Source organism: Lissotriton vulgaris, chromosome 6 (genome assembly GCF_964263255.1).
Source record: "Lissotriton vulgaris chromosome 6, aLisVul1.2, whole genome shotgun sequence".
In the NCBI taxonomy this organism is placed as follows: Eukaryota; Metazoa; Chordata; class Amphibia; order Caudata; family Salamandridae; genus Lissotriton; species Lissotriton vulgaris.
Window position 1 is genome coordinate 1,387,619,846 of NC_141694.1, and position 13,153 is coordinate 1,387,632,998.

The 13,153-nt window shown below is 45.7% G+C and overlaps 1 protein-coding gene across 1 annotated transcript in view; it reads left to right on the plus strand.

Moving 5' to 3' along the window:
* The window catches only part of EFEMP1 (EGF-like fibulin extracellular matrix protein 1), a 582,872-nt gene that overhangs the window by 367,089 nt on the left and 202,630 nt on the right, over positions 1–13,153 (plus strand). The window contains exon 6 of the mRNA XM_086927496.1: positions 11,962–12,081. Coding sequence (XP_086783622.1) covers positions 11,962–12,081 — 120 coding nt within the window. The remainder of the gene's footprint in view (positions 1–11,961; positions 12,082–13,153) is intronic.

Here is a 13,153-nt window from a genome sequence, read left to right on the forward strand (position 1 = left end):
ATATGCAGGTGGCTTACGGCTTAGTTAAAACCCTTGGGGCATTTTGCATCTTTTTTTGCACTGTTATACGCTTCATATATAGTATCAGTAAGACTATGCATTTTGGAAACATAAATGTCAACACTGCACAAGACTAAGTACATGAACACCATCAGGATATGTTGGCCTTAGTCCTGGCTACCTCATAGAGCACCATATGGACTTCTAACCTTACAATGTACTGGATGGTATGTGCAACCTCAGAACATAACAACCTTGACTCCCCAAAGAAATCCCCCTTGTGTTTATAACTCATGCATGCCCACAGGGAAATACAGGAAATACTCAAATCGTAATTTTAAACATGTATTGAAGCAATAAGATTCTTGTATAAAACATGTTCTGCAATGATTATTAGAAGGAAACAGAACAGAGTAACTGCATTATTAGAATGGTAAAGAAGATAAACAATTCAACCATTGTGCTATAACATTGATCATATGCATACATATATAATTATAGATATACTCCTACCTAGTGCTTCCTAACCTCGAGGGCTTAAGGGGTGTGAGCCTGCCAGAATATCTAACTCCCCAGTTACCTGCGGATATGTTTCATCTGGGATCCCATTCTTGTGCAGAGCAGGCCATCGTCCTGGAAGGTGAACAGGATTCAGCTGGCATGGGTCAACCTCGTCAGTGAAAGCGGAGTGCCCCTCTCTCTAAACAAAGGATTGGTGATGTTTATATAATAAACTTCACCCATGTTACCATACGGCAGCTCTAGTCTGAGCACCATTATTGATTCTACCCTTGCAGGGTTGTCGCTGAGCAGACAACAACAAACATCAATACTTTGCACAGTGCACTTAAGTCTGGTACAGAATGTTCAAGGCCCTGATAATATGCCTATGAAGAAGAGTAAATGTAAGAAAGTGCATTTCAGAGAGTATTATCCCATATGGGTGCAAAAGCAAATGTCTGTCAAGAGTCAAAGTTTAAGAAAGATGTCAACTTTAAAAAGAAAACATGTAAAATGGTGGTGTTCCTCATCCAAGGCTTATGTAACCACATAACAGCACCATTCAAAGATAATAGCAGACACAGTACCATTGTGCACCTATAGGGCAGCAGTGTGATTAGCTGAACTCTACAAAGAGGCTGTGTTAAAGGCTATGGAGCAGCAGGGAGCAGGGTTGGCACCTCTGTAGGAGTGAGCGGTGAGTCCCACTTCTTCTCTGCTCAGGGAGTGTTGGTGAGCTGCTTCCAAAGGCAAGATCAGGCCTCCCACTGAGGAAAGCAGATGCCCCAGCAGGCATCTTTGATCAGTGGGGAAATTTTAATTTCTGCTGAGCTGGTGCAGGAACTTCACGGCAGTTAACTGCACAGAGGAGGGCAGAATGGCTGACAAGGAAGATGAACCCATGGCCACAGATATCGGCCCAGGCAAAACCTGCCTAACTTCGGGTCTACAGAGGCTGTCACTGCTGTGGAGGCATATGGGGCCACTTAAACAGAGCAGTGACATAGCAATCAGACTCTCTACTGTTGGTTGGATGGTGACTTCGGCTGTGCAGGCCTGGTGGCTTCAGGTCTGCTGTGTCCCAGACTTTATTTTGATAGCATGGAGTATGCTACTTCAGGCCTTATTGTGTCTAGGAGGAGCGTGATGCTGCCAGTCAGGAACTGATGATTGGCCATAGGGGATCTAAACCCACTATTGAGTGCTGCAAGGTTTAACCCGTGGGTGGCAGCTTCACCTGTTAGGGGTAAGTGCTGACTGGATCAGGCCCTTCAGTTGGAGGAAACGGGTAACCTTCCTTTCTTTGTTGCTCCACAACAGGTTCCGGCCACTGAGTGCTGCTAATGAATAGGGCAGGTTTTTGCTCTATGGGCTGACGCCATCCCCGTATGTACTGTATTTTTTCTTCTGTGTGTGAGGCGCTGCCCTCCTGTGATGCCCTCCATGTAACCTGACACTGCCTGGAGAGTTTTGGTCAGAACAAAGCTGGCTTGATGTATTCTTTTTAGGGACAGGCCTTGTGTCGCTGCACTCATTACTCCGCCGACCAACACAGGGAAGGACATCGGCTGCCTCACCACATTTGGGCAACAAACTATGGGAGCAAGAACTGTCCAGGGTGGCAGTGCAGCAGGAGGAGTTGGGCTTTATCTCAACAAATGGATAGCTGGTGGGTACATTTCAGATCACCTTGTCACCATTTTAGTCTTGCGTTCCCTAAGTCTTCATCAGGGTAAGGGATAACACAGAAACGTGTGTGCTGTGGATAACATTAGTGTGGGAATGTGCCTAGCTACTTTTTTATTAGCAAGGTCATCTAATTGGTGATGCCAGTGAATGGATGGATGTGGGTGTGAGCATACTGTCAGTCCTCTGGGAGGGTACTGTAGTGAAGTATCATTAAACTACTGCAGCACCCCTCATAAACATGTTCCCCCCCTGCCCAGCATCCCAGTTTGCACAGACAAAAAAACTGCACATGAGAATCAATGGTCAGGAAAAATCAAACATATATTAATGTTTCACCGAACGTGCATTCCAGTCCTGTTCCATCCTAAACATTAAGCCCAAGCAGGAGACTGGGAGAACTCCAGATTTTTCAACCACCCACTGCAGGAAACCCCTATCGAACTATGATGGCCTTTCCAAATGCCATGATGTGGCATATCAGATTTCTTACATTAAGGCCCAAAGCTCAGCAAGGAGTCCTAGAAAATGACCAGGATGTCATGATTATATACAGGAAGATATACATGAGGTATATTCTGGTATCAAAATGATGCCACCCACGATGTAGGAAAGCACCAACATCAGGACTATCCTGGCATTCAAATGTAAAAGATACCATCCACAATACTCTTAAACATAGAACAAAGTGAAAAAGTCAATAGGAAGCTTTCCTCCATAAGGAGACAAACTAGCTGTAATGAGGTGAATGAACCCTTCTCATAAATCACTCTGGAGGTAAGTTTGTGGAGTGAAAGAGGAAAAAGGGATTACATACTTGCAAGTCGTAGGGAGGCAAGCAGGATGCCTGTCTCTATTTTATAGGTGTATCTCATTCAATAACTGCAGTGGGAGGGAGAGTAGGACATTCCCTGAGTAATCAAAACATTTCAAATGTTTTTTCATTGATAGTTATGTTACACGCTTGTGTTAAGCAAAACTAAAGCATTTTTTGGACCTTATCAATCAGTTAGTATTATTTTACATAGGGCCTCATTAAGAGTTGCTGGGAGTTTAGAGACAGAGATTTTGGGGCTTGAAATACAAAATGAAGAATCCCCTGCAGCCCAAACCCTGGCCTTTATATGGTTACTACAAGGAACAAGGGTCCTAAGGAGTCGCAATATAGAAGTAAATAAAAATATAGACCACAATCAGTACTATATTTTAGCTTCCAAGCCCAGCCGGGCGAGGAATATTTTATTTTAAGAGATAACAAGGAATTAATTGACCTAGAAGGGGTCACATAAGAGCTTTTGGATAGGGCACAATCCCGTACCTATCCCAAGAACATGGAAAAAAAACATAGAATGAGGAAAGAAAAAAGTAAAGAGAGAAGTATAACAGGCAAAAATAAATTTATTTGGAGCCACTATTGGCTTGCGAAATAAAATGATCAATACAGCAAGTCTCAACATACAGTGTATACAAATTAATATATGCAATCAGTTCCATGCAACACTGTTTAAAAGCGTCAACGTTTCGATCCCTAGGCTCCTAATTAGGCGGGATCATCATCAGGACTTTTTAAATTTTAGATGCCTGTTTAGATTGCGAACGCCTGCAAAAAATGAAGAAAAGGGAAGAGAGAATAGAGAAACAACATAAGGCATCCGCCTCTGATTATAGAATTAAAACCATTCAGCAAGGTCCATGTACAAATCAAGGTAAATCTTACTCACATCTCAATAATAAACTATTTATATGAAATAACAGTGAATGGTAATCTCATATAAGTGAGAAAAGTGCTTTGTCGTGGTTCCTTTTACATGCGTGCATTTGGTATATAATACGGCGCTATGGTGAAATTGTGATTGTTGGTGGTTCTATTGATTTCACCAAATCACAATTTCACCATAGCGCCGTATTATATACCAAATGCACGCATGTAAAAGGAACCACGACAAAGCACTTTTCTCACTTATATGAGGTTACCATTCACTGTTATTTCATATAAATAGTTTATTATTGAGATGTGAGTAAGATTTACCTTGATTTGTACATGGACCTTGCTGAATGGTTTTAATTCTATAATCAGAGGCGGATGCCTTATGTTGTTTCTCTATTCTTTCTTCCCTTTTCTTTATCTTTTGCAGGCGTTCGCAATCTAAACAGGCATCTTAAATTTAAAAAGTCCTGATGATGATCCCGCCTAATTAGGAGCCTTAGGGATCGAAACGTTGACGCTTTTAAACAGTGTTGCATGGAACTGATTGCATATATTAATTTGTATACACTGTATGTTGAGACTTGCGGTATTGATCATTTTATTTCGCAAGCCAATAGTGGCTCCAAAGAAATTTATTTTTGCCTGTTATACTTCTCTCTTTACTTTTTTCTTTCCTCATTCTATGTTTTTTTTCCATGTTCTTGGGATAGGTACGGGATTGTGCCCTATCCAAAAGCTCTTATGTGACCCCTTCTAGGTCAATTAATTCCTTGTTATCTCTTAAAATAAAATATTCCTCGCCCGGCTGGGCTTGGAAGCTAAAATATAGTACTGATTGTGGTCTATATTTTTATTTACTTCTATATTGCGACTCCTTAGGACCCTTGTTCCTTGTAATAAACATATGACCCATGGTCCAAATGCCTCCCCTGTTTGGGTTTCCTTGTTCTCTAAAAACGACTTTATATGGTTACGTCACCTGAATGGAGAATAATCATAAAGACCCAGAATTCCTGGGTCCTTTTCCACAAGGTCATCCCTTATTTTGGGGACAGTGCTGCTCTCCTATATAACTTGCTGGGCGTGGGTCCAGAAGTTTGGAAATTGTTAAGATTTGGGGGCTGTTGTAGAGAACATTGTACACCATCTTGTGTACTACAATTGGATTTGGTAGGGCTAGCTGCATCTTTGCATTTGTCTGCCTTGAGAGTGTTACCAGGTGTGGATTCCTATGTTCCCCCACCCAGTATATAGGGTGTGGAAGGACTACCCACTCGGAATCGGCTGTACTCCCTATGACCTGCTTCCTACCTCACCAATAACTTTGCCACCATTCTTACAAAAAATTACATTTGCTTGCGTTTTGCTATTATGGAAGAGCCAAAAGCCAGTAGGTGAAAGATTGTTTGTGTAAAATTGTCGGGACTCTTTTGTACCAGCAGTTATTCCTCTTTTTATGTACTAATCATTCTGAACTGATTTAGACAGCTTGTTGGACTTAGCCTTTTCTGCAGGGACATCCCTAAACGTTTTGCCTTCACTCCTCCTTCTTTTTGCTGAATTCATTTTTGTTGGCCTTAGGACTCTGTGCACTTTACCACTGCTAACCAGTGCTAAAGTGCTTGTGCTCTCTCCTTAAAACATGGCAGAATTAGCTCATATCCAATTGGAATATTTAATTTACTTAAAAGTCCCTAGTAAAGTGGTACTACATGTGCCCAGGGCCTGCAAATTGAATGCTACTAGTGAGCCTGCAGCACTCATTGTGCACCCACTTGCATAGCCCTTTAAACATGTCTCAGACCTGACAGTGCAGAGCCTGTGTGTGCAGAGTGCAGTGGATTTAAAAAGTTGGACAGATACTTTTAAGTTTTACATGTCCTAGTAGTGAAATCTTCTTCACTACTTAAAGGCCTATCACTCCCATAGGATAATATAGTAGTTGTCTTATTACATATTATAAGTGTACTTTCCAAATGGGGAGAGATGATTGGTTCATGTTTGGTGTCTCTGGAATCCAAATTCAAAATCCTAACTTATGGTAAAGTTGGATTTTAAATTATATGTCTGAAACTGCCACTTTTAGAATGTTGACATTTTCTTGCCTTTGCCATTTGGTGCCTGCAGCCTGTCTCTGATCACATGATTGGGTGTAGTCGGCAATTGGGCTTTGTGGATTCCTCCTGGACAGCCACACACATTAAGAGCTTAGGTGTGACTGGATGGGCATTCATCGGCAAGAAGGTAGGGAAGAGCTGTGCCCAGCATCACTTAAATTTTAATTGGCTGTGTCCAACCTCCACACAAAGGGCTTAAGGGCCCTTCATTGTCACTTCAGCTAGCCTGGAACCAGAGCAGGGGATGCACTTCAAAGACTCTGTGTAGAAGCTTCTCCCACCTTCCAGAACCAGGGCACCAGTGTATGTAAGAGGGCATCAGACACCACCACTTCAGTACACTTCTGGACCTGTGCTTACTCTGCCAAGAAGAAGGACTGCTGTGCTGCTGCAAAGACTGCCACTCTGCTGAAATGCTACTCTGGAGGAGCTGCTACTCTGCTGTGCTGACCTCCTGTCTGCTGCCCTCTTCATGGGGAGGAAGAACTGGGCCTGCAGCCCATCTTGAACTCATGACCCCATAGTGACTCCTAGGGCTAGTATGCTGACCTCCTGATCTGAGCTTCCAGGACATACCAAGCTACACCAACAGCTCATGACCCGTCTTCAATGATTTCCTGACCCCAAAGAGGTGCCTTTCAGGTCCTGACCCTTGGTGTGACTCTTGAGCTCTTAAAGTCAAGCTTTTGGGCTCTTTGCGACCATGAACATACCTTTGGCACCGGAACAATGTGTCACGCTTTTTCTATTGGTTTTGTGTTGTTCATTTAAAATAGCTCTAGTTTTCTAACCTGATGTGCGATACTTCTTTTGCAGTGTTTTTACTGTTTTACTGTTTGAAATGTTGTACAAATACTATACGCATTGCCTCTAAATTAAGCCTGATTCTTCTGTGCCAAGCTTCTAGGGGATTAAACACAGGTGAATTTGAGGTTTGCTTGTCCTTTGCTAGGATTGATTGTTGCAGTAACGTATTTCTAACACAGCTCAAACACTTTTTAACTGATATCTTTACATGTTTGCTGTTTTAGGTTTTGGTTTCAGAAAGGAAAAAAATACCACATTTTACTACCTTTCCCAGTGTTTTGACTAGCGTAGACTTAAAAATACAGGCCAGAGGCTGTATCATGATGAACTGGATGAGCCGAGTGGCGTTTTTTGCATCTGAGGCATCTAAAGTTCATACATATAACTTAGTATTTCTCCAAACAGAACAAGTCTAAAACTTTGCTTCTGAATTCTTCAGGGTAACGTTCAGGCCTTAACTCAGACAAATTCTGCACTATAACAGCCTGATTCATGAAAAACGGGATTTGCGATTCTCAAATAGCGAAAAATTGCGAATCGCTATTGAGAAATCGCAAATCTGAATTCATGAAGATTAGCGATAAAAAATGTGATTCGCACGCGGGCGCAAATTCCGTTTGCGATTAACGATAATCACAGAAAAATCGCTATTTCCGGCTACCCGCGTCGGGATTGCGATATCGCCAATAGCGATATCGCTATTTGCGATATCGCTAATTGCGAGATCGCAAAATCGCGAGATCGGGAAAACGGGAAGTCGCATTTTGAGCACAGTGATGACATCACAACCAGGAAGCAGCCAGTTCCCACCCCCATTCACCACAGTGAGACAGACCTCGAGTGAGCAAGTGGGAGAGCTCCTGCCATTCTATTGTTGATTCCTACTCTGCAACAAAGGTGCTGCCATGTCTGAGGAACCTGTTCCTGGCCCCAGCAACACCACAGGGCGGAAGAGGAAGCTGAAATTTTCAGAACAGGAGCTGGAGCATTTGATTGAAGGGGTGGTGGCCAACCACTCCAAACTGTTTGGCAAAGACTCCAGGAGGGTGCCGGAGCAGGAAAAAAGGAGGATCTGGCAGGGAATAGCGTCCACCGTCAACTCCGTGGGTGTGGCCGATAGGTCACTCGACGAACTTAAAAAAAGATGGTACGACCTCCGAGGTCGTGCCAAAGAGGAGGTGGCGGAGCGCCTTGGAGAGGCATCGGGCACTGGAGGGGGAGGACCTACAGTCCCTCCAAACACAGCCCTGGAGGACCAAGTGGAAGACACGCTTGAGAGGGAGGCGTGCATTGGATTCACACGTCTGGACTCATCCCGCCCCACCCAAGACACCCAAGGTAAGAGGCATGCGACTGCGACCCTGTCCCCTATGAACGTCCATGACCATATAGGCTCCCATAATGTTCCATAGTCATGCCATTGTTGCACATCAGGTAATGCCCTGAAGCATTGTGGGACATGTAGTGTGGCCACAATGTAATAGTACCACAATGCAGCCAGACAGGTTCCAAAGTACGCAAAGCCACAGCCAGTCAGGGAATGTCACCCAGCATGCATGTAGCAACAGCACGTCTGACAGATAAATGCAACTAATGATCGTCCACTTACCCTCACAGGTGGCGCTGAAAGCAGCGACAGCGAAAGGCTGCTAATAGATGAGGAGGCCCGGGAGCAGGAGGAGGTGGTGCCACAGACACAGGCTCCAGCCCCTGCTGCAGCAACTACACCAGCAGCCAGGTCCACCAGCAGTGTGCCCCCTGCGTCTGGCGCACCAACTACAGCCGCAGCCAGGCCCATGACTAGTGTGCCCCCAGCCTCAGCTACACCAACTGCAGCCGCAGCCAGGCCCACGACTAGTGTGCCCCCAGCCTCAGCTACACCAACTGCAGCCGCAGCCAGGCCCACGACTAGTGTGCCTCCAGTCCCTGCCGCACCAGCAACGCCTGCTGTGACACCACCAGCAGCTGCTGTGACTACATCAGGGCCCGCGACAGCAGCAACACAGGGGCCAGCCACTTTGTCAGGCCAGCAGAGCAGGCGTGGCAGGTCTCGCCAGAACACCAATGCAGCAATCAGCAGGAGGGGCAAAGGACAGCGGCTGGCGCGAATGAGCGTCGAAAGACGCATGCTGCGTATTCATCAGCGGCAGGCACGGCAGCAAGGCGCCATACAGCTACAGCTGTACAAAATTGGGCGCAATGTGGCCGGAGTGGGGGACCGCATGGACCGCATGACGGCGGCCATGGCAGGTGTGGGGGACCGCATGGACCACATGACTGCAGCCATGGCAGGTGTGGGGGAGGGAATGGCCCGTATGACTGCAGCCATGGAGGCCAACACTGCAGCGATGACAACTCAGCGCAACGCAGCACGCCGACGCCACCATCAGCTTTTGAGCCGGCTGGCGGCCTACACCAGGTCCAATTATGTTGCAGGCAATGCAACATCACAGTTGTCGCGGCGGTCCCTTGCACAGCAGCACCAACTCATCCAGTGCTGTGAGGATATGACCAGGGTCCTGGAGCACCTGACCACGGCAGTGACAGCACTACACCCTCCTGCTCTACCTGCCACTGTTGGGGGTGATGATGTCAGTGAGGGGACATCGAGCATGAGCAGCCACTCTGCCTCACAAGTCGGGCCACTCAGGCGCAGCACCAGGCCCACAGCAGGTACAGGTGCCCCGGAAGAGGATGAGCCTCAGAGGCGCTTGGGTGGAACGCGCACGAGGCGCAATTGACTACATATGACTATTACAGGCACAGGCTGACTATAAGCCTGCCCTGTCCTTTGACACAGCAGTATGCAGTAATACTGTTAGTAAAGAAGAAAGTTGAAGTTGTACCATTTTTGTGATTGAAACAATTATATTTATTTTTGCAGCACACATTAGCATTGTGTCATTATTACATTTTGCATGCATTAGTGATTTGTGGGGTGAGGGGAGAGGGTGCACTAGAAACTGTTCACTGTGATGTGGTTGCGACGTCTGTGGCCTTCAGTTGGGTTCTCCCCGCGTGCATGGCGCGTATGTGCAGGTGGCCGGTTGTCCCCTTCAGATTCACTGCCAGAGATGTCGACAGGTATCCGGCGCTTGGTTGCAATGTTGTGTAGTATTGCGCAGACAGCCACAATGCGGCAGCACACTGCAGGACTGTAATACATGGCCCCACCTGTCTTGTGCAGTATGCGGAGCCTGCTCTTGAGCAGCCCAAATGTCCTTTCTATGCAATTCCTTGTCCGTATGTGTGCAAGATTGTAGCGCCGTTGCTGGGGTGTAGCAGGGTTGAGGTATGGGGTGAGGAGGTATTCACGGAGGGCGTAGCCACTGTCACCTGAATGAGAGGAGCAGAGGGTGATTGCCTGTGCTGCGCTGCTACCTAATGGCAATGTGACATTGTCGACAAAGTGTACTTACCAAGTAGGTGTCCTTCCCCAAAGTCTCCCCTGGCCAGTCGTGTGTGGAGGCCGCTGTGCCGGAATATGAAGGAGTCATGGCTACTCCCTGGGTACTGGGCCACAATGTCAGTGATGTATGTCTTAGCATTGCAGACCATCTGTATGTTGAGGGAGTGGTAGGACTTGCGATTGCGGAACATATACTCCGTGGCAGCTGGTGGGCAGATGGCGATGTGGGTACAGTCTATGCATCCGAGTACATGTGGAAAATGGGCTACATTGTAGAATTGTAGCTTGGTCAAGTCCAAATCCTGTTGGCTGGTGGGAAATGTGATGTGACGGTGTAGCTGGGTGAGCATAGCGTCAACAAAAGTCTGGAGGCAGCGTGACATGGTGGGCTGGGATATCCCCCCAGCAGCCGCTACTATCCCCTGGAAGCTCCCGGAGGCCAGGAGGTGCAGGCTACACAATACCTGCACATGTGTAGGCACCGCATTGGTACGCCTTGTTGGGTGCTGCATCAGGGGGTCAAGGTCCTGTATTAGCTGCATTATCATTTCCCCATTCAGCCTGTATTTTGTATATATCTGCTCTCTGGTTTGGCCCAGCAAGGTGACCCGCTGGCGGAAAAGCCTGTCCTGGATCCTGCGTCTCCTCCGTGCTGCTCGCTGTAGCCTTCGACGCCTGACCACCATGTACATTCCTGGCATTGTGGAACTCCTAATGCTGCTGCTGATTGTCCTTATGTGTGATTGGTCAGGCCTGAACCTGTTACTGATTGGCCAACGGTTTTTTAAAAGTAAATTTTTTATGGCTTTTATGGTTACCACCTGCTTTGAGTTGTCCTTAATTTGCGCCGCGCAAAATGCGATTTTTGGGTTTTTCGCTATTTGCGATTTTTCATGAATGCCGATTGCGATAGTATTGCGAATTCGCTATTTATTTCGCAGAATCCGTGGATTGTCACATTTTCAGATTCGCTAATGCTCTCCTACCGGGATTCTGCGAATTTAATTGCGAATTCGCTATTATGTGTTTGCGAATTCGCAATTTTCATGTTGAATCCCGATTACGGATATTGCGCCCGCAATTGCATTTTCGCAGCGATTGCAGGCGCAATTTTGCTTCATGAATCAGGCGGCATATGTATGAACTTTAAATGACTCCGATGCAAAATAACATGCTCGGGACTCTGCACTGCGCCAGTACACCTGATCATGATACAGCACCATACAAGTAAAAAACATGGCCAGGTGGTAAATCTGATGGGAAGAGGATGTGGCGTAATGGAAAAGTTGCTCCCTTTTGAACCAGGAGCTGCCGACTTTGGAACTAAAGAACCAGGATTAAGTCCCGGCGCCGGCTCAGCATCCGTTGATTATGGGCACAGTCAAAAAATGAATCTTGTCTTGTGTAACATAGCTGGTGCTGATGTAAAGAACTCCTCGGGCCGAGTTCCTAATAAATCAAACTGCAAACAAATCACAGTCCCTAACGTCAGATGGATAGTGATACAGCCGATTTAGGCCGAGGGCCAATGTTGTTTTCCAAGTAAGCAACCTATTTACCCACCGGTTGGGCAAAATGAGATTTTACAAAACATATCCGCGAATAATGTCCGCGAAAGCAAAGTACTGAAAGCTTTATGTTAACTATTGAACAACGTAATATAATTTCACAGCAAAGTAGTGTATTTGGCAAGCGCTCCTATGTAATCTCCATGTTGTTTTTCTTTACACCAGATATTGATGAGTGTATGCGACCCCCGTACTGCCACCACAGATGTATTAATACACCTGGTTCATTTTACTGCCAGTGCAACTCTGGTTTCGTGCTCACAGCCAACAACTACACTTGTTCAGGTAAGCGCTTTTCAGACCCTACAACCGAATCAGCTGACAGTACTTAAATCCTATCGAGTTTCTGGTTTGTTTGTGTTTTTGGTGAGCTGGCTTTTATTAGCAGACACACGGGAATAACAGGCAGTATTGGCTCATGTCTGACAGTCCATGGCGACTTATGAATGGAAAAATGTTTAATTCCCTTCAGGACATATTAAAAGTAACAAACGAATGCAAAAGTTCACAAATTAGTCAGCAAAGTTGTGAAACATAAATGTGCAAGTGTTAAAGACCCTGGAGTAACACGATAGGGATTAAGCCAGGTTAATAAGCAACAACTTTCCATTTAAAACCGCCTTGTTCTATTTCCATTCATTGCTTTTCATTCCCCCTAGTGTGTCATTTAGAGATGCATGTTTCTTTTGGACAGACGTGTTGGCAGTGGTCTTAGAATATTATCAGCATTTGGCTGACGAGAGCTGAGCTTGATTGCATTTTGTGTGCGCTAAATACGTTTATAAATACTTTTATTTCGTGCCTAGAAAGGCAGTGGTGTAGCAAGGGTGCCATGAGCTCTTGTGTGAACCAGGAAATTGTTCTCTTCCACAAGTTTGTGCTGTTAGAAAAATAGCCATCAGTGGGTTGCTCTGGCCTCCTTCAATCCCTGGGTCCCAGTGCCACTGCACCCTCTACACTATGCGAGCTATGCCCTGTGGGAAGTTGTGTGTCTACAGAAGATGACATCAATGGATGATTTGCGCACCGTTTCCAGAACACATTCTCCATTGGGACAGTCAAGTTCTAATGTATTCTGCCTAACTTGGTGAAATTTTAGTATGATATGCAGTGTTTTTAATGATTAATTGATATCATATGAATTGTCAAGATGTTATTCTTGCTAAACAGGTTCTACATTAGATAAAGGCCTCTGGGCATAAGGCCACAAAGTGACCACTACTAATGCTAAAATATGACGTTGGCCCATATTACATAAAGTGAGAACTAGGACCGCTAAGTTGTTTGTGCCCCGGTTTTGTGCTGACTTTTGTCTTAAATAGTTGAAGAGCGGGAGTATCGCTACTTTACCACCCTA